This window comes from Canis lupus, chromosome 7, assembly GCF_003254725.2.
Source record: "Canis lupus dingo isolate Sandy chromosome 7, ASM325472v2, whole genome shotgun sequence".
Taxonomy (NCBI): domain Eukaryota; kingdom Metazoa; phylum Chordata; class Mammalia; order Carnivora; family Canidae; genus Canis; species Canis lupus.
The window spans coordinates 35637162-35663510 of NC_064249.1; the positions used below are offsets into that span (position 1 = coordinate 35637162).

General features: G+C 39.1%; 1 protein-coding gene across 10 annotated transcripts in view; it reads left to right on the top strand.

The window, feature by feature from the left end:
* The window catches only part of EFCAB2 (EF-hand calcium binding domain 2), a 122747-nt gene that overhangs the window by 41853 nt on the left and 54545 nt on the right, over nucleotides 1–26349 (top strand). For 5 of the 10 annotated variants that reach the window (XM_025430608.3, XM_049112428.1, XM_049112429.1 and 2 more), the window contains exon 2: nucleotides 23924–24003. In XM_025430608.3, the coding sequence (XP_025286393.1) occupies nucleotides 23924–24003 (80 nt within the window). Of the gene's footprint in view, nucleotides 1–23923; nucleotides 24009–24410; nucleotides 24470–26349 lie in introns of all 10 variants that reach the window. The other 5 variants (XM_025430603.3, XM_025430607.3, XM_025430604.3 and 2 more) reach the window with 2 other exon arrangements.

Below are 26349 nucleotides of genomic sequence, written 5' to 3' on the forward strand. Positions count from 1 at the left end.
CTTCTCCCTCTGCCTGTGTCTCTGCCTCTCTCTCTCTCTCTCTCTGTGACTATCATAAATAAATAAAAAATTTAAAAAAAAAAAAAAAAAAAAAAAAAAAAGGTAAAAAAGATAAAAATTAAAAAGATAAAAAGGTTATAAACAGTTCTGTGCCCACAGATTTAATAACTTAGTTGAAATGGATCAGTTCCTTGGAAGACACAAGCCGTCAAAATTCACCCAAGAAAAAATAGACAATCTGGATGGGATTTATATCTAAATAACAAGTTTCCAAAACACAAAGTACCAGGCCTTGATTGTATTCACTGATTTGTTCTACCAAACATTTAAGGAAGAATTTGTATCAATTCTCTACAATCTTTTTCGGAGACTGAAAGCAGAGGGAATACTTCCTCTTTATATGATGCCAGCAGTACCCTAATACCAAAACCAGGTCATGACAAGAGAAGAAAAACTATAGAACTGTGATGAACATAGATGCAAAAACCTTAACAAAATAGTAGCAAATTAAATTCAGCAATGTGCAAAGAGAATTCTACAACATGACCCAAGTATGCAAGGCCAGTTCAGTATTTGAAAATCAATTAATGTAATTCTTTACATCAACAGACTAAAAAAGAAAAATCTTATGATCATGTCAGTAGGTGCAGAAACAGTGTTTGAAAACCAACACCAGGACGCCTGAGTGGCTCAGTGGTTGAGTGTCTGCCTTCGGGTCAGGGAATGATCCTGGAGTTCCGGGATGGAGTGCCTTATCGGGCTCCTTGCATGGAGCCTGCTTCTCCTCCTCTCTTTGTCTCTCATGAATAAATAAATAAAATCTTAAAAAAAAAAAAAAAGAAAACCAACACCTATTCATGATAAAAAATACTCTTGGGTGCCTGGCTTAGTTAAGCATTCCACTCTTGGTTTTGGCTCAGGTCGTGCGATCAAGCCCTGAGTTGGACTCTGTGCTCAGTGGGAAGTCAGCTTGAAGAGTCTCTCCCTCTGCTTGCTCTTGAGCTTTGTTTCTCTAAAATAAGTAAATCTTAAAAAAACAAAATAAACAAAACACCTCTCAGTAAACTAGGAATAGAGGGAAATTTCTTCCACTTGATAAAGAATATCTACAAAAACGTACAACTAACATCATACTTAATGGTGAGAAACTCAAGGCTTTCCCACTAAGATCAGGAACAAGGCAAGTGTGTCCCCTCTTTTTTAACACGTACACTGTATGTACCAGTGCTACGGTCTGAATGTTTGGATCCCCCCAAGATTCACATGTTGAAATCCCACCTCCCAAAGGTGATGGTATTAGTAGGGAGGGTCTTTGGGACGAGACTAGGTCATGAGGGTGGAGCCCTCATAAATGGGGTTAGTGCTCTTATATAAGAGACTCTTTGGAGCTCTCTAGCTCCTTCTACCACATGAGGACACAATGAGAAGTGTGTAACCTGGAGGAGAGCATTCGTCACCAGGCAGTGCTGGCCACCCGATTGCAGACTTCCTGGTTCTGCAACTGTGAAAAATACGTTTCTGTTGTATATAAGCCACCCTGTTAGTGGTATTTTGTTTTGCAGCCCAAACAGACTAAGACAACTAGACAAGAAAAGAAAAATAAAAGGTAAACAGATTGGGAAGGAAGAAATAAAATGGATTGCCTTCACACATCAATGTATTATTAAGATTCTTCTGAAGCAATTGGCATATTTTTATTTTCCATTTTTCCATAACTTGTTTTTTTTAGGACATACACACTACTCATTAGAATAAGGGAAATATTTCTTTCCTGAATTATTTTCTTTAAGAATTATAATATCCCTCTTCTCTTTTTTTATAACAACTTTATTGATATACAATTCACATGCATACAGTTCCATTTTATTAAAGTGTGCATTCAGTGGTTTTTAGTCTATTCATAAGTGTGGGAAGCTATCAACACTGTCTTATTTTATTACTATTATGATTTTGAGAGAAAGTGCATGCATACGTGCACACACATAGGCAGGGGGAAGGGCAAAAGGAGAGGGAGAGAGAGTGTCTTAAGCAGCCTCACATCCAATGTGGAGCTGACTCTGGGCTTGATCTTGGTCCTGAGATCATGACCTGAGCTGAAACCAAGAGTTGGATGCTTAAGTGACTGAGCCACCATGATGCTCCACCACTGTCAATTTTAGAACAATTTCATTAGAGTTGTTAATTATTTAACTTTCTTTCCTATAACTTTTTTAAAAGTCATTTTAACCATGAGTGCATAGTTCAGTGGCATTAAGTACACGCTATGCAACCATCACTACCTATTCCCAGAACTTTTCATCATTCCAGACAGAAACTCCCCATTAAAAAATAACTTCCCGTTCTTCCCAGCTCCTGGCATCAACCACTCTACCTTCTGTCTCTATGAGTTTGGCCATTCCGAGTACTTCATGGTAGTGAGATCATTCATTATTTATCCTTTTAGATCTGGCTTAATGTCTTTAAGATTCATCCGTGTTGTAGCATGTCAGAATTTCCTTCCTTTCCACTGTGTGCATGTGTGCGTTTTGTTTATGTATCCATCTGTCAATGGACATTCGGGCTGTTTCTACCTTTGAGCTATTGTGAATAATGCTGCTATGAATATTGTTATACAAATATCTGCTCACTGATATCTCACTGAGTCACTGCTTTCAATTCTTTTGGATATATAACCAGAAATAGAATTGCTGGATCATATGGTAATTTGATTTTCAGTTTTTTTAAAAAATATTTTTAATTTTTATTTATTTATGATAGTCACAGAGAGAGAGAGGCAGAGACACAGGCAGAGGGAGAAGCAGGCTCCATGCACCGGGAGCCTGATGTGGGATTCGATCCCGGGTCTCCAGGATCGCGCCCTGGGCCAAAGGCAGGCACCAAACCGCTGCGCCACCCAGGGATCCCTGATTTTCAGTTTTTTGAGGAACTTCCATACTGTTTTCCATAGTGGCTGTACCGTTTTATTTCTACCAATAGAAAGGTAGAAAGGGTTCCAATTTTTCCACATTCTCACCAATACTTGTTATTTTTCATTTTTCTGATAATGGTCATTCTCATGGGTGTGAGGTGGTATCTCATTGTGGTTTTGATTTGCATTTATCTAATGACTAATGATATTGAGCATCTTTTCATGTACTTATGAGCCATTTATATAACTTCTTTTGAGAAATGTCTTTTCACTGTTTTTGCATATTTTTAAATTGGATTGTTTGTTTTAGCTGTTTAGTTATAAGAGTACTTTATACAGTCTGAATGTTCATCTCTTATCATATATATGCTTCCAAACATTTTTTTATGGGTTGTCCTTTCACTCTCTTGATAGCATCTTTGATTCACAAAAGTTTTAACTTCAATGATATCTAGCTTATGAATTTTTTTGGTTGTTGCCTATGACTTCGGGGTCATAACCATTGTGAAATCCAATACAATGAAGATTTTTTCCTGTTTTCTTCTAAAGTTTTTATAGTTTGGGCACTTGTATTTAGTCTTTGATTCCTTTTGAATTAATTTTTGTGTACAGTGCAAGATAAGGATCCAACTTCACTCTTGTATATGGATAGCCAGGTTTCCCAGTACTATTTATTGAAAAAACTGTCCTATCTGCATTCATTGTTCTTGGCAACCTTGTCAAAAATCAGGTGACCATATGTGAGGGTTTATTTCTGTGCTTTCTATTTTATTACATTGGTCTATACGTCTGTGTTTATGCCAGTACCACAGTGTTTTGATTACTATAACTTTATAGTAAGTTTTGAAATCAGGAAGTATGAGTCCCTTAACTTTGTTCTTCTTTTTCAAGATTGTTTTGACTATTCTGGGTCCTTTGAAATTCCATATGAATTTTAGGATGGGTTTTGTTTCTGCAAAAAACCACCACTGGAATCTTAAGAATCAGATTAAATGTGTACATCGCTTTAATAGTATATTAGTTTGCTAGAGCTGTTGTAACAAAATGCCATAAACTACATGGCTTAAAGGGCAGAAATTTATTGTCTAAATTCTGGAGGTGGAAGTCTGACATCAAGATGTTGACAGGATTGGTTCCCTTCTGAAGGTTATGAAGATGAGTCTTTTCCAAGCTTCTTTTGAGAAGCATCTTATGGTGGCCAGGTTTGGTGTTCCTTGGCTTCTGCTGCATCACTCTGATATTTGTATTCATCTCCACATGGTGTTTAGGCTCTGTTATATATCTCTGTCTCTTTTCACATGTCCCCGTTTTATAGGGACACTGGTTATGTTGGACTAGTGGCCCACTCTGCTCCAGTGTGACTTTGTCATGTTAGTAATTACAATTGCAATGACCCTATTCCAAATAAGATCACATTGTGAGGTTAGGGGTTAGGAGTTCAACATATGAATTTTGGGGGCCACAATCCAAGCTTATAATAGGTACCTTAACAATATATATTTTTAAAGATTTTATTTATTTATTCATGAGAGACACAGAGAGAGAGAGAGAGAGGCAGAGACATAGGCAGAGGGAGAAGCGGGCTCTATGCAGGGAACCCGATGTGGGACTTGATCCCAGGATCCTGAAGGCAGATGCTTATCCGCTGAGCCACCCAGGTGTCCGGTAGCTTAACAATATTGTCTTCCAGTCCACGATCATGGGACATCTTTCCCCTTACTTATGTCTTTAATTTCTTTCAACAAATGTTTTGTAGTTTTTGGCACACAAATCTTTCACTTCCTTGGTTAAATTTATTCCTAAGTATTTAATTCTTTTTGGTGCAACTGTAAATGGAACTATTTTCAAAGTTTCCTTTTCAGATTTTATATTGTTATCAATAGAAATGCAGCTGATTTCTGGGTATTGATTTTGTGTCCAGCACCGCTGTTCATTTCCTTTATTAGTTTCTGACAGTTTTTTTTCATGGTATCTTAGGGTTTTCTACATGTCATCATGTCATAAGCAAACAGAGATAATTTTACTTCTTCCTTTACAATTTGGATCTCTTTTATTTCTTTTTCTTGCCTAGGTTCTCTGGCTAGAACATCCAATCCTGTTTTGGGTAGAAGTGGCAAAAGAGGACATCTTTGTTTTGTTCCTGATCTTAGGGGAAAAGCTTTGTCTTTCACCATTGAATATGATATTAGCTCTAGGTTTTTCATACATGACCTTTATCAGGTTGATAAATTTTTCTTCTATTCTCTGATTGACTTCTTTCAATTAGCATAATACCCTCTAGTTCCATCCATGTCATTGCAAATGGGGAGATTTCATTTTTGTGATGGCTGAGTAATATTCCTTGTGTGTGTGTATGTATGTATATATACATACCTATATATATATATATGTACATGTATACACATACACCACATCTTCCTTATCTATTCATCTGTCAATGGACATCTCTGGGCTCTTTCCATAGTTTGGCTATTGTGGACATCACTGCTATGAACATTGGGGTGCAGATGCCCCTTCAGATCACTACATTTGTATCTTTGGGGTAAATACCAGTAGTGCAATTGCTGGGTTGTGGGGTAGCTCTATTTTCAACTTTTTGAGGAACCTCTGTACTGTTTTCCAGAGTGGCAGTACAAGTTTGCATTCCCTCCAACCGTGTAAGAGGGTTCCCTTTTCTCTGCATCCTTGCCAACATCTGTCATTTCCTGACTTGTTCATTGTAGCCATTCTGACTGGTGTGAAGTGGTATCTCATTGTGGTTTTGATTTGTATTTCCCTGATGGTGAGTGATGTTGAACATTTTTTCATGTGTCTGTTGGCCATATGCCTGTCTTCTTTGGAGTCATGTCTGTTCATGTCATCTGCCCAATTCTTGATTGGATTTTTTTTGAGTGTTGAGTTTTAGAAGTTCTTTATCAATTTTGGATACTAGCTCTTTATCTTATGTGTCATTCGCGAATATCTTTTCCCATTCTGTAGGTTGCCTTTCGGTTTTGACGACTGTTTCCTTTGCTATGCAAACGCTTTGTATCTTGATGAAGTCTCAGGAGTGCATTTTTGTCTTTGTTTCTTCTTTGCTGATTCAGATGCTTTATATTTCTTTTTGTTGTCTGATGGCGGAGGCTAGGACTTTTAATGTACTATTGGATCCTATTGGCTAATATTTTGGTAAGAATTTTGGCATGTGTGTTCATCAAGGATATTGGTCTGTAATTCTCCTTTTTGGTGGGATCTTTGTCTGGTTTGGGGACCAAGGTATTGCTGGCCTCATAGAAGGAATTTGGAAGTTTTCCTTCCATTCTATTTTTTGAAACAGTTTCAGAAAAATAAGTATTACCTCTTCTTGGTAGGTATGTTGGGTAGAATTCCTCTGGGAAGTTATCCCGCCCTGAACTCTTGTTTGTTGGGGAGTTTTTTTGTTTGTTTGTTTGTTTTTTAATTTTTTTAAAATTTATTTATGATAGTCACACAGAGACAGAGAGAGAGAGAGAGAGAGAGGCAGAGAGAGAGGCAGAGGGAGAAGCAGGCTCCATGCACCGGGAGCCCGATGTGGGATTCGATCCCGGGTCTCCAGGATCGCGCCCTGGGCCAAAGGCAGGCTCCAAACGCTTTGCCACCCAGGGATCCCATTGGGGAGTTTTTGATGACTACTTCAGTTTTCTTGCTGGTTATGGGTCGGTTCAGATTTTCTATTTCTTCTTGTTTCAATTTGGGTAGTTTATACATCTCTAGGAATGCATCCATTTCTTCTAGATTGCTTAATTTGTTGGGATATAGTTGCTCGTAATATGGTCTTACAATTGTTTTCATTTCTTCAGTGTTGGTTGTGATCTCTCTTCTTTCATTCATGATTGTGTTTATTTGGGTCCTTTCTCTTTTCTTTTTGATAAGTCTGGCCAGGGGTTTATCAATCTTAATTCTTTCTTTTTTTTTTCTTTAAAGATTTTATTTTTTTATTCATGAGAGACACAGAAAGAGAGAGAGGCAGAGACACAGGCAGAGGGAGAGGCAGGCTCTATGCAGGGAGCCCGACGTGGGACTCAGTCCCAGGACTGAGCCTTCTATCTGGCTATTCAATTTCTGGGTTCTCTATTCTGTTCCATTGATCTATGTGTCTGTTTTTGTGCCAGTACTATACTGTCTTGATGATCACAGCTGTGTAATACAGCTTGAAATCCGTCATTGTGGTGCCTCTGGCTTTGGTTTTCAATATTCCTCTAGCTATTTGGGGTCTTTTCTGATTCCATACAAATTTTAAGATTATTTGTCGTAACTCTGTGAAGAAAGTCCATGGTATTTTGATGGGGATTGCATTGAACGCGTAAAATGCCCTGGCTTGCATAGACATTTTCACAATATTCATTCTTCCATTCCATGGGCATGGAATGTTTTCCATGGTCTGTAATTTTAGGGTATAGCTCCTTTACTTCTTTGGTTAGGTTTATTCCTAGGTACCTTATGGTTTTGGGTGCAGTTGTAAATGGGATTGATTCCTTAATTTCTTTCTTTCTTCATTCTCATTGTTGGTGTATAAAAGGGCACTGATTTCTGTGCATTGATTTTGTATCCTGCCACATTGCTGAATTGTTGTATGAGTTCTAGCAATCTTGGAGTGGAGTCTTTTTTTTTTTTTCTTCTTCTTTTAAAAAAAGACTTTATTTATTTATTCATGAGAGACACAGAGAGAGAGAGACAGAGGGAGAGGCAGAGACAGAGGGAGAAGCAGGCTCCATGCAGGGAACCTGACATGGGACTCGATCCCAGGTCTCCAGGATCAGGCCCCAGGCCAAAGGTGGCACTAAACCGTTGAGCCACCCAGACTGCCCTGCCCTCTTTTGGGTTTTCTATATATAATATCATGTCATCTGCGAAAAGGAAGAGTTTGATTTCTTCTTTGCCAATTTGAATGCCTTTTTTTCTTTTTGTTGTCTGATTTCTGTGGCTAGGACTTCTAGTTCTATGTTGAATAACAGTAGTGAGAGTGGACATCCCTGTCATGTTCCTGATCTTAGGGGAAAGGCTTTCAGTGTTTCCTCATTGAGAATGATATTTGCTGTGGGCTTTTCATAAATTGCTTTTAAGATATTGAGGAATGTTCCCTCTATCCGTACACTCTGAGGAGTTTTGACCAGAAATGAATGCTGTATTTTGTCAAATGCTTTCTCTGCATCTACTGAGAAGATCATATGGTTCTTTTTTTTTTCTCTTATTGATGTGATCTATCACGTTGATTGTTTTACAAGTGTTGAAACACCCTTGCATCGCGAGGATAAATCCCCCGTGGTCATGGTGAGTAATCCTCTTAATGTATTGTTGGATCCTGTTGGCTAGTGTCTTGGTGAGAATTTTTGCATCCAGAAAAAAAAAAAAAAAGAATTTTTGCATCCATGTTCATCAGGGATATTGGTCTATAACTCTCCTTTTTGGTGGGGTCTTTGGTTTTGGAATCAAGGTAATGCTGGCCTCATAAAAACGAGTTTGGAAATATTCCATACGTATCTTTCAAAACAGCTTTAGTAGAATACGTATTATTTCTTCTTTAAACATTTGATAGAATTCCCCTGGGAAGCCATCTGGCCCTCGACTTTTGTGTCTTGGGAGGTTTTTGTTGACTGCTTCAATTTCCTCACTGGTTTTTGGCCTGTCCAGGTTTTGTATTTCTTCCTGTTCCAGTCTTGGTAATTTGTAGGTTTTTAGAAATGAATTCATTTCTTCTAGATTGCCTAATTTGTTGGCATATAGCTGTTCATAACACATTTTAAAAATCATTTGTATTTCCTTAGTATTGGTTGTGATCTCTCCTCTTTCATTTGTGACTTTATTAATTTGAGTCTTTTTTCTTTTTAATAAGGTTGGCTAGGGGTTTATCTATCTTATTAATTCTTTTAAAGAGAACCAACTGGTTTTTTTTTATCTGTTCTACAGTTCTTCTGGTCTCTATTTCATTGAGTTCTGTTGAGAACTCTCTTTTGCTTGATGTAGATTTTACTTGCTGCTCTTTCTCCATTTCCTTTAGGTGAGAGGTTAGCTTGTGTATTTAAGTTTTTTCCAATAATTTGAGGGAGGCTTGTATTGGGATGTATTTCCCTCTTAGGCCTGCTTTTGCTGTATCCCAAAGATTTTGAACGGGTGTATCTTCATTCTCATTAGTTTCCATGAATCTTTTTAATTTTTCTCTTATTTCCTGGTTGACCCATTCATCTTTTAGTAGGATGATCTTTAGCCTTCATGTGTTTCAGTTTCTTCCAAATTTCTTCTTGTGATTGAGTTCTAGTTTTAAATCACTGTGGTCTGAAAATTTGCAGGGTACAATCCCAGTCTTTTGGTATTGGTTGAGACCTGATTTGTGACCCAGTATGTGGTCTATTCTGGATAAAGTTCCCTGTGCACTTGAAAAGAATGTGTATTCAGTTGCATCCAGATGGGAAGTTCTGTATATATCTCTGAAATCTATTTGGTTCAGTTTATCATTTAAGGCTTGTTTCTTTGGTGATTTGTGCCGTGTCATTTGTTGAAAGTGCCGTGTTGAAGTCCCTGCTATTAGTGTATTATTATCTAAGTATGTCTTTACTTTGGTTATTAATTGATTGATATACTTGGCGGCTCCCACATTAGGGGCATAAATATTCATGATTGTTAGGTCTTCTTGTTGGATAGACTCTTTAAGTATGATATAGTGTCCATCTTCATTTCATCTCTTACTACAGACTTTGGCATAAACTTTAACTTATCTAATATGAGGATTGCTACCCCAGCTTTCTTTTGAAGACCATTTGAATAGTAAATGGTTCTCTACCCCTTGGTTTCAGGCTGGAGGTGTCCTTAGGTCTAAAATGAGTCTCTTGTAAACAGCATATAGATGGGTCTTGCTTTTTTATCCAGTCCGATACCTTGCATCTTTTGATGGGATCATTTAGCTCATTCACATTCAGAGTAACTATCGAAAGATATGAATTTATTGTCATTGTATTACCTATACAGTCCCTGTTTTTGTGGATTGTTTCTTTGGGCTCCCTCTTTCTTTTACAGGCTCCCCCTTAATATTTCTTGCAGAGCCAGTTTGATGGTCACGTATTCTTTCAATTTCTGCCTATCATGGAAATTCTTTCTCTTTCCTTCTATTCTGAATGACAGCCTTGCTGGATAAAGTATTCTTGGCTGCATGTTCTTCTCATTTAGTATCTTGAATATATCATGCCAGCCCTTTCTGGCCTGCCAGGTCTCTGTGGAGAGGTCTGCTATTAATCTGATATTTCTCCCCATGTAAGTTAAGAGTCTCTTGTCTTGAGCTACTATAGAGTTTTCTCTTTATCTTTGAAATTTGCAAGTTTCACTATTAAATGTCAAGGTATTGAATGTTTTTTATTGATTTTTTTTGGTGATCCTCTCTATCTCTTGGATCTGAATGCCTGTTTCTTTCCCCAGATTTGGGAAGTTCTCAGCTATGAATTGTTCAAATATACTTTGTAGTCCTCTCTCTCTCTCTCAGTCTCTTCTGGAATCCCAATTAGACATAAATTCTTTTTTTTTTTTTTTTAGACATATATTCTTCCTTCTCAAGCTATCATTTATTGCCCTATGCCTTTTCTCGTGGGCTCTTAATTGTTTTACTCTTTTTTCCTCAGCTTCCTTCCTTATCATCTACTTGTCTTCTATGTCACTAACTCTCTTTTCCACCTCATTAACCCTAGCAGTTAGAACATCCAGTTTGGATTGCATCTCATTTAATCTGTTTTTAATTTCGGCCTGATTAGATCTCAATTCTGCAGTAATGAAGCCTGTAGAGTCCTTTACGCTTTTTCCCAGAGCCCAGTAGCTTTATAATTGTACTTCTGAATTGAATTTCTGACATCAAATTGAAATCCAAATTCTGTAACTCTGTGGCAGTGAGTATTGTTTCCAGTTCTTTCTTTGGTCATGAATTCTTCCTTCTAGTCATTTTGTCCAGCGCAGTGGGGCTATATGAGCAGTCTGAGTCAAGAATATCAACCAAAACTGAAGTAAAATATAGCTAGATGATTCTGAAGAGGTCAGAGACCAGAAAATAAAAGAAAAAGAAGAACAGAAGAAAATAAAATGACCACTAAAGAGAAAAGCAATTTTTAAAACAAAGTTGTAAGAAAAATAAAAAGCCAGAAACCAAAAACAAAGAAGAAGAAAAAAGAAAAAAGAAAAAAAAAAAGTAAAGAGGAAAAAGGAAAAAAAGCGGGGGGGTTATGGTGGTGGTGAGGAGGTGGTAGTAGAGAGAAAATGTAGTCTATCTGAGGGGTCCTAGAGGGTGATCCTCTTGGTTGTGAGTGTATTTTGTTTTGTATGTTAGATGATGGTCAATCCCTAATTTATAATAAACCAGCAATACTTATATAAAACCCCAACATTGACCACAAAAACAGAAATTAGATAAAGGAGGGGGGGCAGAATGGAAAGGAAGAGAGAATATAATCTCACAGAATGAACCAACACAGTATTTCACTTGGTTCTGGGTGTATGTTGGTCGTGTTTTAGAAGGTACTAACTTCCACCATTGTAAAACAAGGCAGAAAAAACAAAAAACAAATACCCATACCTTGTATATCACCAAAATTAAATTGAATACATTGGAGGCAATCCAGAAGTGAAAAATATATCTAAGACTTGTAATTATAGAAATATGAAAGTCAAAAAAGGAAAAAACTAAAAATGAAGAGCTGGTAAAATATTGTAGTTAAGGTGGGAAAAGAGAAAATATTGGAAAGTTTTAGTCTGACATAAAAACGAGTCGTAATGGAAAAAGAAAAAAAAAAAAGACCCTCTAGAATCTGTATACTATTTTCCCTCAGTCCTGGAGCTTTCCAGTGCTGCTTGGTCAATAAACTTGCTCTTCCACAGTTCTTCTGTGGGAGGGGTCTGCTGTGCTGATTCTCAGGTGTCTGTGCCTGGGCGGAGATGCCCCGCCCCTGCCAGGAGTGGTGCTCAGTGTGAGCAGTTTGTCCTGTGAGGCCTTTGTTCCCTAGAGGCTCTGCCTCTCCCTGGCATAAGGTGAAAGAAGTTGAAAAACAACAATGGCGGTGGCCCGATTTCCAGCTCTGGAGTTGAGCTTTCTGCAAGTAACTAACCACAGTCTCCCAGTCCACACTGGCCTACATGTTTCTGGGGGCAGGCACGGATGCACTGATCTGCACAGCTTGTGAGGTGCCCAGCAGCAGGAGAGTTCTTGCTTTTCTGTGCTTTCCCCACTTCCACCTGTCCCAGGGGAAATGAAGGATCACTTGCATTGTCGTCCTCTTGGGCACCCTGGGATCCAGGGCGCCGTGCCTCTGGACCCACGCTCCCGGGGACCACGTCTCCTGAAGGGAATGTGACACAGCCACCTCTGCCTGGAGCCGGCCTGCCTAACTGATTGGCTTCTCCCAAATGCCCCAGAGGGCTGTGGCACTCCAGCCCTATACAGTATTGGCCGTGGTTTTTGGTGAGATTTCCTGCAGGCACCCCTCCTCTTATAGTGACTCCAGGAGTCTTTGAGGCTTCACTGCCCCTCCCGCGATTCTGCCCAATTTCCCTGCTAAGCACTTTACCATCGGGGGAAACTCTGGCACGGATTTTTAAAGTTCCCACTTCCCCAGGGCTGTGCTTTCTTGCCTCAGAGACTTTTCCTGCTCCGCTTTAGCCCAGCTAGTTATGATTCCCCTCCCCCACTTTATTCTTTTTTACTTTATTTTTTTGCCTTCCTACCTTGTTAGAAGTGAAAATTTTTGTCTCTGTAGCATTCCAGCTGTTCTCTCTTTAAATCTCAGATTGAGGGACACCTGAGTGGCTCAGTGGTTTAGCATCTGCCTTCGGCTCAGGGTGTGATCCTTGAGTCCCGGGATCGAGTCCCACATTGGGCTCCCTGCATGGAGTCTGCTTCTCCCTCTGCCTGTGTCTCTGCTTATCTCTCTCTCTCTGTATATCTCATGAATAAATACATAAAATATTTTAAAAATCTCAGATTGAATTCGTAGGTGTTCAGGATGTTTTGAAAATTATCTAGTTAAGTTTGTGGGACCAGGTGAGTTGAGGACCCCTATTCTTTCAGCATCTTGCCCCTCCCTCCCTATTATTATAGTCTTTAGTTTAAAACCTAATTTGTATGATGTAAGGATTTCCATGCCAGCTTTCTTTCTATGTCCATTAGCATGATAAATAGTTTTCCACCTTCTAACTTTAAATCTGGAGGTGTCTTTGGGTCTAAAATCAGGCTCTTGAGAGAGCATATTGATGGGTCTTGCTTTTTTATCTGATCTGATACCCTGTGTCTTTTGATTAGGGTATTTAGCCTGCTTACATTCAGAGTAACTATTGAAAGATAGGATATTGAAAGATAGTGTCATTGTATTACCTGTAAAGTCACTGTTTCTGTATGTTGACTCTGTTACTTTCTGGTCTACATTTCTTTTGGGCTCTCTCTTTACTTAAAGGATCCCTTTTAATATTTCTTGTAGGGCTTGTTTTGTGATCACCATTTCTTTTAGTTTCTGTTTGTCTTGGAAACTTTTTAATCTCTCCTTCTCCTTCTATTTTGAATGAGATCCTCGCTGGAAAAAGTATTCTTGGCTGCATATTTTTCTCATTTAGTACCCTGAATATATCATACTAGTCCTTTTTGACATGCCAGGTTTCTGTGGAGAGGTCTGCTGCAAGTCTAATGCTTCTACCGTTGTAGGTTACAGACTTCTTGTCTTGAACTGCTTTCAGGATTTTCTCTTTGTTTCACTGTTACATGTTGGGGTGTTGACCTATTTTTATTTATTTTGAGAGGGGTTCTCTGTGCCTCTTAGACTTGGATGCCTCTTTCCTTCCTGAGATTAGGGAAATTCTCTGCTATAATATGCTCCAATATACCTTCTAACCCCTCTCCCTCTTTCTTCTTCTGGGATCCCAATTATTCTAATACTGTTTCGCTTAATGGTATCACTTATGTCTCCAGTTCTCCCCTGGTGATCCAGCAGTTGTTTATCTCTCTTTTTCTCACCTTCTTTATTCTCCATCATTTTGTCCTCAGGATCACTAATTTTCTCTTCTGCCTCATTTATCCTAGCAGTTAGAGTCTCCATTTTTTATTGCATCTTATTAACAGCCTTTTTGATTTCGACTTGACTCGATTTTAGATCTTTGATTTCTCCAGATTGGAAATCTCTCGTGTCTTCTATGCTTTTTTTCAAGCTCCGCTAGTATCTTTATAATCGTCATTCTGAACACTAGTTCTGACATCTTACTTATGTCCATACTGATTAGGTCGCTGGCAGTCAGTACTGCTTCTTGTTCTCTTTTTTGAGGTGAGTTTTTCCATCTTGTCATTCTACCCAGAGAAGAATAGATGGATGAGCAAATAAAATACTAAAATGGCAACAATAATCCCAGAGAAATATACACTAAACAAATCAGAAGAGACCTAAAACCGAGAGAGAGAGAGAGAGAGAGAGAGAGAGAGAGAGAGAAAGAGAGAATATACTCAAACAGGTGAATGAAATAGAGCAATACACTGGTTCTTGTGTGTATTTTGGTCCATTTGTTAGAAACTAGATCCCAAAATGGTAACAAAAGAAAAACTTATTATGTATAAAAAATTAAATACAATGAAAGGATAGAATGTAATTGTAAAATGAAAATTAAAAGACAACAACAAAAAAGAAGAAATATAAACAGAAAGGTGAACAGAACAGAGCTATACACTATATACTGAGTGTATTTTGGTCAGTTTATTAGATGAAACTACATCTCAAAATTCTAAGGAAAGAAAACATATACATAAAATTGAAATTAAATGCATTGAAGGGATAGAATGTAATTAAAGATAAAAATTTAAAAATTTTTTAACAAAACAGGAAAAAAAGAAAAAAAAAAACAAAATAAAACAAAACAAAAAGTGAATATGATCAGACAGCTTGAAGAGAATAGAGCCATACACTAGATTCTGGGTGTATTTTGGTCTGCTGGAAGAAACTGCATCCCAAAATTTTAAAGAAAAATTCATATATATACAAGATGAAGTTACATACAATGAAAGGGTAGAATGAAACTGTAAAAATGAAAATTAGAAAAGATTTTTAAAAAAAGAGTTGACAAAATAAGAAATTGGTTGAAAAAGAAAAAAAACACAAAAACCAAAAGACTAAAGAATCATAGGGAAAAAAACAACCACCAGGAATTTTGTGTGCTGTATTCCCCTAGCACTGGAGTTTTGCAGTTTCAGTGATAAGTAATCTTGATCCTGGCTGGATGTCCTTGCTGATCCTCTGGGGAAGGGGCCAGCTGCGCTGATTCTTAGGTGTCTTTGCCCTGCCTGGGCAGAACTGCACTGGTCTTTGGCGGGGTAGGCGGGGGGCAGGTAGGCTAAGCAGTCTGCACTGGATTGTTCTAGGTGGCTTTTGTTCCCTGAAGCCTTTCCGCATCACTTTAGAGGATGAGAGTGAAAATGGTGGCCTTCCGTTCTCCAGCTCCAGAGGTGAAAGCTTGGGGCCCCACTTCTCAGTGTGCTCTCAGGGAAAAGCAGTCCATCACTCCTGTCTTCCTGTCCCGATGGTAATCCGTGCTCACCCAGCCTGTGACCCAGCGTTTCTATCTCAGGCACATGACCCCACTTCGAGTCCCTAAACGCCACAGACTCCTACAGTGTGCAGGTGCATGTCGCGGGTTCCATTGCTGAGCCTCTGCTCGGGGAGTGGACTGACCATGCTGCTGTTGGAGGCTTGTGGCCACTCCTAGCTGAAAGCCCACTGGTGGGCTCGCTGATTGCAGCCGGTTTCCTGCTCCGATGCCTGGGAACTCTGCTGTACTCGGGCACCCCCCAGAGATCCTGAGACCATAGCATTCTACCGCGCCTGGCCACCTGAACGTCTTTCAGGCAGGGATGTCCCTTACCGGAGCAGACTTCTAAAAGTTCCGATTTTGCCCTCTGCTGCTACATAACTTTCAGTAGCGGCTACCAGAGGCTCTCCCCCACCCCCATGGTTTATCTTCCCATAGATCCTCTCCGATTCACTTCTCCGCACCTCCTATCTTGCAGAATGGAGTCACTTTTCTATTTGTAGAGTTTCAGCTGTTCTTTTCTTAGATCTCTTTAGTTCGCAGGTGTTCAGCATGATTTAATAACTGCCGAGCTGAATTCCTGGGACCAGATGAAACTAAGGTCTCCTCCTCCTCCACCATCTTGAACTCCATCTCTTTATTTTTATATTTTTAAAGAAAGCTCTACACCTAAACTCAGGACCCTGAGATCAAAAGCTGCCTGCTCTATCAACTGAACCAACCAGGAGACTCTCCACAGAATACTTTTAAATATCAGATTTTATGCTTCAGTTTTTTGTTAGTTTACCTCCAATGAGAAGCTTTGTTCACACAAACATGTAAAAGCATTTTTTCTCAACCATTAAAAAATAATAAGAGGGCACCTGGGTGGTAAGTGGTTGAGCATCTGTCTTTGGTTGAGGTAGTGATCCCGGGGTCCTGGAATCGAGTCCTGCATTGGGCTCCCCACAGGAAGCCTGCTTCTCCCTCTGCCTATGTCTCTCTTTCTCTGTGTCTTCCATGAATAAATACATAAAATCTTTTTTTAAAAAGTTGATATTATATTTATAGAATCTAAAAATGTATCCTTTAATGGACAAATATAATATAGAAAATTTTGTGATAATGCAAATTGTTTTCTGATTCATTTGAACTTTCTCATATCAATTATTTCAAAGTAATGATGAAGACTTAATTTATATAACGTGTGTGTTGTTAGAGCCATGTAGCAAGCTACTAAAAGGGCACATTAGCTGCAGAGGGATAGAAGTAGATTGTTTTATGTGAAGATAGAGATTTGGGGCTGAGCCATCGGTCCCCTCAATCCCTGAGCACACATTGGGTTACACACTATGCTCCTTGGATATCTGGAACACGAACTTCTCCAGCAGCTCCGTGGTCCTTCATCCTTGGTGGAAAGTGGTGCTTGTGGTATATGGCTTCTGAAATGGGAGCCCATGTGATAGATCATCTTGGCAATGTAGGGAAGTGAGTGTCTGATGACATTCGTTGTGCTTGCCACCTGTGCAGACCAAGGGACATGCCTTAAGATCCTATACTCCTCTGAGCCTCCTTCTGGGAAGCCCTGGAATACATGCTGTCAGCTGTGTGACCTCATCTGGCCACAATGAAAGAAAGATGAGAGGATCAGTATTTTTGGTGCCCCTCTCATCCGTTCACATCTTGCCAATGGCCAGTAGGTGAGGATTCTTGAGTTAGGGAAGTCCCAGATTTCAAGGGAGATGTTAATTATTCCCTAGTAATGATAGTTGGAAAAAGATTCAGTGATCAAGCACATTTGGGAAATGCTGTGGTAAAGTGAACAGGTGTCTTCACTGTAGAACATCCTGAAGACTTTAATGTAGGAGTATACATTGCACATCTCCAAAAGACTTGCAGTATTCAAGGTTGCCCAGAAATGTTGCTCATTGGAGTCTTTTATTGCGAAGCATCTTGTAGATTGGGTGTGAAACAGAGTGCACTATAGAAAATGTAGAAAATATTTTAATGAGGGTGTTAAAAGTTAGTTTCTGTTCTTTTTTTAAAAAAATATTTTATTTATTTATTTTATGATAGACGTAGAGAGAGAGAGAGAGAGGCAGAGACACAGGCAGAGGGAGGCAGACTCCATGCCGGGAGCCTGACGCGAGACTCGAACCCGGGACTCCAGGATCGTGCCCTGGGCCAAAGGCAGGAGCCAAACCGCTGAGCTACCCAGGGATCCCCAGTTTCTGTTCTTAATATACAAAGTTAGGTGGAGGAATGGAAGGATGCTGCCTTCAGTTGGAAATGATACCTTTTTTGGAACACAAGTCAGCACGAGGTTTGCTGGTCAAAGACTGGCACTTGAATGTATTAAGTAGTAATGATGTTTTTAAAAACCAAAAAGGATCATTACCACTTCATGCCTTAAAGTTGCTTTGGTAGTTGGTCAGGGTCATAAGTCATGAAGAGTGAATAAAAAGTATAAATTTTGGAAGGAAAGACAAAATGCATTATCAGAATATATAAATTAATCAACTGAAAAAAGATTATACTTAATAAATAGTTTCAGGAAATAGATGCATATGACACAAATAGCATCAACAAAACACTCAAAATTGACCCAGACTGCCAGAAATAACAGTTTTAAAAAAATTCCCTCACAATATCTTTTATATGTATTATATCTATGTGTATCATAAAATACTCAAGCATAGCCTTCTTGGAGAATTGTATATGACTCATGTGAGGAAAACCATAACGTGCAATATTTAATTTAGAGATATAAAAAGGGGTGTATATCTAACATGTATCTCCTAGACGTGAAGACTACATATTTTAAAATGTTAATTCCTTTTTAATGTATAGCTTCCTTACGATAGTAAATAACTCCCAATGGTATTTACTGAAATTTATAAATTTTATTTGAATTTATGAATTTCTTTTGGAAGAATAACCTGGTGAAAATATTAATGAACATTCCTAAAAAGAAGGCCAATATAGTGGCAGCAAGTAAAATAGTATGATAATAGCATAAGACTAGAAATGCAAATCAGAATGGAATCAGAATAGCTAGTCAATAGAAGTAATCTCCATCAAATAAGACACTAGATCGTATCATAAAGTAGGAGGAAATAAATCAAATGCTTAGTGAATTAGAAATTACTAAACTGAGATTAGAATTTAGTTTGTCACTTTGAATCTGGTCAAAATAAATTTCATACATATGAAAGAGTAAAATGTATTTTTAAACTGTAGAAAAAAATAGAATTGACTATTTACCAAATCTCCAGAAAAAGGATGATTTTCTCCCTCCCTTTCCCTTTCCCTTTCCCTTTCCTTTCCTTTCTTCCTAAATGTAATGTTTTCTTCACACCTGCTGAATTGCCTTTCATACACATGGGTGTGCATGTATGCTTTATTTTAGGCCCAGATTAAAGGTTAGAATAATTCCCCTCCAAAGAATTTTTGGTTAGCGTGAAAGTCATTTGTACTTGATTTAGGGATGTGACACCAGTACAATATAGATCAGATTTTATAATAGAACTTTCTGTCCAGTTTTGAGGTAGGCTGCCTGTGTGGGGTTCTCTATCTTGCAGAGCTCAGCAGATGAAGGCTGGAGAACCACACATCATGCATGTTGTAGGAAGTATTTACAACTCCGGGCAAGAGTTGTATCGAGCCTCCATTATTCTTCCTAAGCTTCTAACCCAGGAATAGCCAGATAGAAGAGATACATAGGGCGGGGGTATGAGGATAAGGGTGCGCAGCTTCCATGTCTTCTTTAGGTGGGCCACTGTCTAAGGACCTCCACATGTTCACCAAACCTGGAAGCTCCTCAAAGGATAAATTTCTTCTTCTTTTTTTAAAAAAAAATTTATTTATACATGATAGACACAGACAGAGAGGCAGAGACACAAGCAGAGAGAAAAGCAGGCTCCATGCAGGGAGCCTGACATGGGACTCAATCCCTGGACCGTAGGATCACTCCCTGGGCCAAAGGCAGGCATTTAACCGCTGAGCCACGAGGCGTCCCATAAATTTCAAAAATATAAAGGATACGAAGAAAACTCATCTGATGTGACTACCTGCAAATAAAAGAAGATACACTTTTTAAATGACTTTAAAATTAAATGCCATGATAAAAACCATCAACGAAGTAGGTTCAGAGGGAATGTATCTCTAGGTAATAAAGAACATCTATGAAAAACCCACAGCTAATATCCAAAACGGGGAAAAACTCAGTGCTTTTCCTCTGTGGTCAGGAACAAGAAAGGGATGTTCACTCTCACCACTATTATTTAACATAGAACTGGAAGTCCTAGCTACAGCAGACAACAAAAAGAAATAAATGGCATCTAAAATCAGAAAGGAAGAAGTAAAACTTTTACTATTTGCAGATGACAGGATACTTGATATAGAAAACCTAAATGACTCCACCAAAAAACTGCTAGAACTGATACATGAAATCAGTAAAGTCACAGGATACAAAATCAATATACAGAAATCGGTTGCATTTTATACACTAATAATGAAGCAGCAGAAAGAAATTAAGAAAACAATCCCATTTACAAATGCACAAAAATAATAAGATACCTAGGAATAAACCTAACCAATGAGGTGAAAGACCTGTATTCTGAAAACTATAAAATACTGATGAAAGATTTCTCCAAAGAAGACCTACACATGGCCAACAAACACATGAAAAAATGCTCCATATCACTTGCCATCAAGGAAATACAAATTAAAACCACAATGAGATACCACTTCACACCAGTGAGAATGGGGAAAATTAACAAGACAGGAAACGACAATTGTTGGAGAGGATGTGGAATAAGGTGAACCCTCTTGCACTGTTGGTGAGAGTGCAAGCTGGTGCGGCCACTCTGGAAAACAATGTGGAGGTTCCTCAAGAAGTTAAAAATAGAGCTACCCTACAACCCAGCAATTGCACTACTGGGTATTTAACCCGGAGATACAGAAACAGTGAAAAGCCAGGACTCCTGCACCCCAATGTTCATAGCAGCAATGTCCACAATAGCCAAACTGTTGAAGGAGCCACGATATCCTTTGATAGATGAGTGGATAAGGAAGATGTGGTCTATATATACAATGGAATATTACTCAGCCATCAGAAAGAATGAATACCCACCATTTGCTTTGACGTGGTTGGAACTGGAGGGTATTATGCTGAGTGAGGTAAGTCAATCGGAGAAGGACAATCATCATCTGGTTTCACTCATATGTGGAATATGAGAAATAGTGAAAGGGACCATAAGGGAAAGGAGGGAAACTGAGTGGGGAAAAATTAGAGAGGAAGACAACCATGAGAGACTCTTAACTCTGGGAAACAAAGGATGCAGAAGGAGAGGAGTGGGGGGATAGGGTGACTGGATGATGGGCACTAAGGAGGGCATTTGATGGGATGAGCACTGGATGTTATATTATACAATATTTTGGTAAATTGAATGCAAATAAAATGTTTTTAAAAAAACTGCAAAAAAAAAAAAAACACTGATGAAAGAAACTGAAGATGATACAGAGAAATGGAAAGACATCCCATGTCCATGCATTGGAAGTACAAATATTGTGAAAATGTCTGTACTACCCAAAGCAATCTCCACATTTAATGCAATCCTTATAAAAATACCAACAACATTTTTTTTTCACAGAGCTAGAACAAACAAACCTAAAATTTGTGTGGAACCACAAAAGACACTGAATAGCCAAAGGAATCTTGGAAAGGAAAAGCAAAGCTGGAGGCATCACAATTCTGGACTTCAAGTTATATTACAAAGCTGTAGTGATAAAAACAGTATGGTACGGGCACAAAAACAGACACATAATCAATGGGACAGAATGGAAAACCCAAGAATGAACCTACAACTGTATGGTCAAGTAATCTTCGACAAAGCAGGAAAGAATATCCAATGAGAAAAAGAAAAATGGTGTTGGGAAACTGGACAGCAGCCTGCAGAGGAATGAAACTGGACCACTTTCTTACACCAACAAAAGTAAATTTGAAATGGATAAAAGACCTAAATGTGAGACCTGAAACCATAAACATCCTAGAGGAGAACATAGGTAGTAACCTCTTTGACATTGGCTGTAGCAACTTCTTTCTACATATGTCTCCTGAGGCAAGGAAAACAAAAGCAAAAATAAGCTATTCAGACTTCATGAAAATAAAAAGCTGCTGCACAGTGAAAGACACAATCAACCACACTAAAAGCCAGTCTTTGGAGTGGGAGAAGATATTTGCAAATGACACGTCTGATAAAAGGTTAGTATCCAAAATATATAAACAGCTTATAAAAGTCAACATGCAAAACACAAATAATCCAATTTAAAAATGGGCAGAAGACACGAATAGATATTTTTCCAAAGAAGATCTGAAGATGGCCAACAGACACGTGAAAAGATGCTCAAAATCACTGATCAGAGAAATACAAATCAAAACCACAATGAAATATTACCTCACACCTGTCAAAATGGGTAAAATCAAGAACACAAGAAACAGTGGGTGTTTGCAAAGATGTGGAGAAAGGGGAATGCTTTTGCACTGTTGGTGGGAATGCAAGCTGGTGCAGCCACTCTGGAAGACAGTGTGGAGATTCCTCGAAAGGTTAAAAATAGGACTACCCTATAATCCAGCAATCGCGCTACTAGGTATTTACCTAAAGAATACAAAAATACTGTGCTCGCTTTGGCAGCACATATATAAAAATACTAATTTAAAGGGATACATGCACTCTGCTGTTTATAGCAGCATCATCTGCAATACCCACATCATGGAAACAGCCCAAGGGTCCATTCACTGATGAATGGATAGGGAAGATGTGGTATGTATATACAATGGAATATTACTCAGCCATAAAGGAGAATGAAATCTTGCCATTTGCACCAACATGGTGGAGCTAGAGAGTATTATGCTAAATGAAATAAGTCAGTCAGAGAAAGGCAATATGATTTTACTCTTATGTGGAATTTAAGAGCCAAAACAAACAAGCATTGGGAAAATAAAAAAAGAGAGACAAACCAAGAAACAGATTCTTAACTATAGAGAATGCACCGCTAGTTACTAGAGGGGAGTTGGGAGGGTGAGATGGGTGAAATAAGTGATGAGGATTAAGGAGTGTAGTTGTGATGAGCAGTGGTTGATGTATGGAAGTGTTGAATCACTATATTGTACACTTGAAACTATATTACACTGCATGTTAACTAACTGGAATTTGAAAACTTAAGAAATAAATGAAATGACCTTAAATTTTAAAAGCAGACACCAACTTTGTGCATTGACAGTGTTATACACAGTGAGACTTTCCAACTGCTTGCAACCTCATTCCTGCCACCATTAGTCTCCTTCTAGAATATTGCAATAACGTCCTGACTGATCTCTCCTTCGTCCCTTTCCAGTATATTCTTAACATTATAGCCAAAGTGAATATAAGCCAGGCCATGTCATGGCACTGCTTAGAACTCTCCAGTGATTCATCATCTCATTTAAAGTAAAAGACAAAACCCTTAAAGGAGTATACAGAGACCATATAAATTCTGTCCTCCACCCCCAAACTCACACCTTTCTGACCTTATTTCCTACTATTCTGCCTCTGCTGTTCTATTTGCCTAAAAACTCCTCCTGTAGGCTATTCGTAAGACTGGCTCTTTCCCCTATGCAGATGTCACTTTGTCACTAAGGAGGCCTTCTGAAACCACCACCTCATGCCACATGCTTTGTGCCTCTTCGCTGCTTTGTTTTTTCCAGCACATTTGACTTACAGTCTATTTTTGTCAAATATATATAAACTTCTATATCTCCCCCAATAAAAACTCTGTGGAGGTAGGCAATTCTGTCAAGGAACTTTTGTTCCTTGCTGTAATGTTTGCACTCAGAATAGTGTCTAGCACATAGTAGAGACTCAATAAATGTTTATTAAATAAATGACTTTTAAATTAAATTGTTTCTTATAAGTAAATCTTGGTCTCAAGACTGGTTTGAAAGCTCTCTGAGAGAGTGTCATATGTCGCTTTTGCATGCTGCACAATCCTCAACTTCAGACCTCCTCAAACACACAATAAAGTCAAGCAGACGGGCACATGAGTGAGCCACAGTCTGTATCCTTAGTGCCAGATTTCTTCTGCGTCTTGGGCTGGGACTCTGCCCAGACTACTTGACACAGAACGTAGGCTGCGTTGGAAGTGTTTTTTGTCTTGATCTGCATGGTGGCCCTATGACTATATATACACATAAACCCATGATGCTGTGTACTCAAGAGTAGTGCACCTCTTTTACTGTCTTGTATGCGTCTCATGCCTTAGAAAACAAGAGTCTGTCCATTCCTTGACATCTCTAGAGGAAACTAAGCATGCTACATGATGCTAAGATTGGGAAAGAGTTCCACATGCTCTTCCTCATTGAGAATTTCTAGCTTAGTAGTTGAAATTTTTGTTTGACATTCAAAAGTAAAGTTTTATTAAAATGATTTTTATTTACTTTATCTTTTACAGAGTTAGTGATAGCGGAATTTCACAAAAAAATCAAAGACGCTTTTGAAGTGTTTGACCATGAGGCGAATAATACAGTGGATGTGAGGTTTGGCAATATTTTCTTTGCTCTAACTCTAAATTACTGATACAACTCATATGATAGAGAGGGGCTCTTGTTTTTTTTTTTTTTTTTTTTCAGTCCTTGGATTTATTATACTACTTATTTATTTATTTGAGAGAGAGTGCATATGTGGGCATGTGAGTGGGAGGAGGAGCAGAGGGAGAGAACCTTCAAGAAGACTTCCTGCTTGAGTGTGGTGCCTGAAATGGGGCTGGATCTCTGGACCCATGAGATCATGACCTGAGCTGAAATCAAGAGCTGGACACTTAACCCACTGAACCACCCAGGTGCCCCTTACTGTGCTATTTAAATGTTTTATTTTCCTGTGCTCTGTAAAAGGTCTTCACTAACTAACGCTTCATCAATACTGTTTTTTATTCTTTATAGTCTGGTGAAAGGAGTATCCACATTGCCTATTTCAACCTTCAGACTCTAAATTCTGTGGGGTAGGTGAGCTCTACTGTAGCTAGATATATAGTTGGTGCTCAATAAATAATTGTTGAGTGAATGAGCAGAATTTGCTTTTATTTTTATTTTATTTTATTTTTTAAAGATTTATTTATTCATGAGAGACAGAGAAAGAGAGAGGCAGAGACATAGGCAGAGGGAGAAGCAGTGTCCTCTCAGGGAGCCCAAATCAGGACTTGATCCCGGGTCCTGGGATCAGGCCCTGAGCTGAAGGCAGATGCTCAGCCGCTGAGCCACCCAGGCATTCCCATGATTTGCTTTTAAAATAAATATGTACGGGATGCCTGGGTGGTATAATCAGTGAAGCCTTGAACTCTTGGTTTTGGCTCAGGTTGTGATCTCAGGGTTGTGAGATTGAACCTTGTGTTGGGCTCTGCAGTCAGTGTGGAGTCTGCTTGGGATTCTCTCCTCCCTCTGCCCTTCTCGCTTGTGCTCTCTCTCCCAAGTAAATCAATAAATCTTTAAAAAATAAAATAAAATGAGTAAGTATATATTATCAAGCCATGACTTAGAAAGATTAATAATGCTTAAATGATGATACACTCTGAAGTAAAAGAACAAAAAGAACCCAAATGAAAGAACATAAACAGATGAGAGAGAGACATCAATACTGGTAGATCAGGAATGGAACAAAGGACACAGAATAGTTTGAGACTAGAGAGAAAAAGAAAAACGCAGAAGAGACTATCCAGGAGGACAATAGAAGTTGTAGGATCCATGCCCCATCCATCACGGAGAAGCCATGAAACTCTTCTTCCAGGAGACCAGGCTAAATGAGGAACATTTAGTGGACTTACTGTCTCAAAACTCAGAATCTAGTACCCAGAGGCCAGCAAAGCTGTGGGCAGTGACAAAAGCAGAATTGGAAAGAAACTGCTTGACGCTTATAGGCGGATACTTGTCAAGAGCCCAAGTGCTACACTTGAGCCAAGCTGGAGGAGCACTATACCAATTGTATTTTATTTGGGACAGATTGTCACTATATGTATCATTTAGTTTTTTATACCTGCAGGCACAAGGTATAATTGTAGGAGAGGGTACTGAGGGATGCAGGCCAATTCATTACTCTATAGCAGCACCTTATGAAGTTTTGTTTTCCACCTCATCCATGTTTATGGGCCTCACAGCAAGGGATAAGGTTGGAAATTACGTTCAGAACCGCCCCCCCCTCCTCCAGTCACCTCGTGTGTGCCTTGGCTCAGCTATTGCCAAGGAAGTGTGCGGGCCACATGCTGGGCTGCAGCCCTGCCAGGGCTCCAGGGGCTTGGGGCACGTTGCAGGCTTGAGTGAGTGACCCTTGATTGTGAGTATCCTAGGAGGAAAATGAGCAGGTAGGGTGGTGTTGGCAGTGATAGGGTTTGGGATGGGGTGGGGAGCATGCAATATGCATGACCAAATCTCTGACCAAATTCCTGAATGGCCTTTCCCCCAGACCCCTGGCTGAAGCTGCAGGGTTCTCCTGGGAGTATGGGAGAGAAGGATTGTTAGGGAGGTCAGGGAAAGCCAGAGGAGACCAGGAGAGCTTTGTGAGAGACAACGAGAGTAGAGAAGAGAAACCGGTATTTACTCAAGGCATGCTGGCTGACAAACCAACTGTGGTTGGGTGCAGGGGCCTCATGGACACGACCTCATCTTACCCTTTGTATTTGTGTGGTAAGAGTTGGCATCTCCAGTTTCTGGAGACAAAGAAAAGGGAAATAGTTTGCTCAAGGTCATATCTGGGTTTTAAAATTCTAAGTCTTTAGCTGTGCTCCATTGCCTGCTTAATCTCCTGCCTTTGGGCCTCCTGACAGAAGCAGTGAAAAGAAAACCTCCCAAATCTCTGAGAACATGATGCCAGATCTTTTTTTGGTAAAAG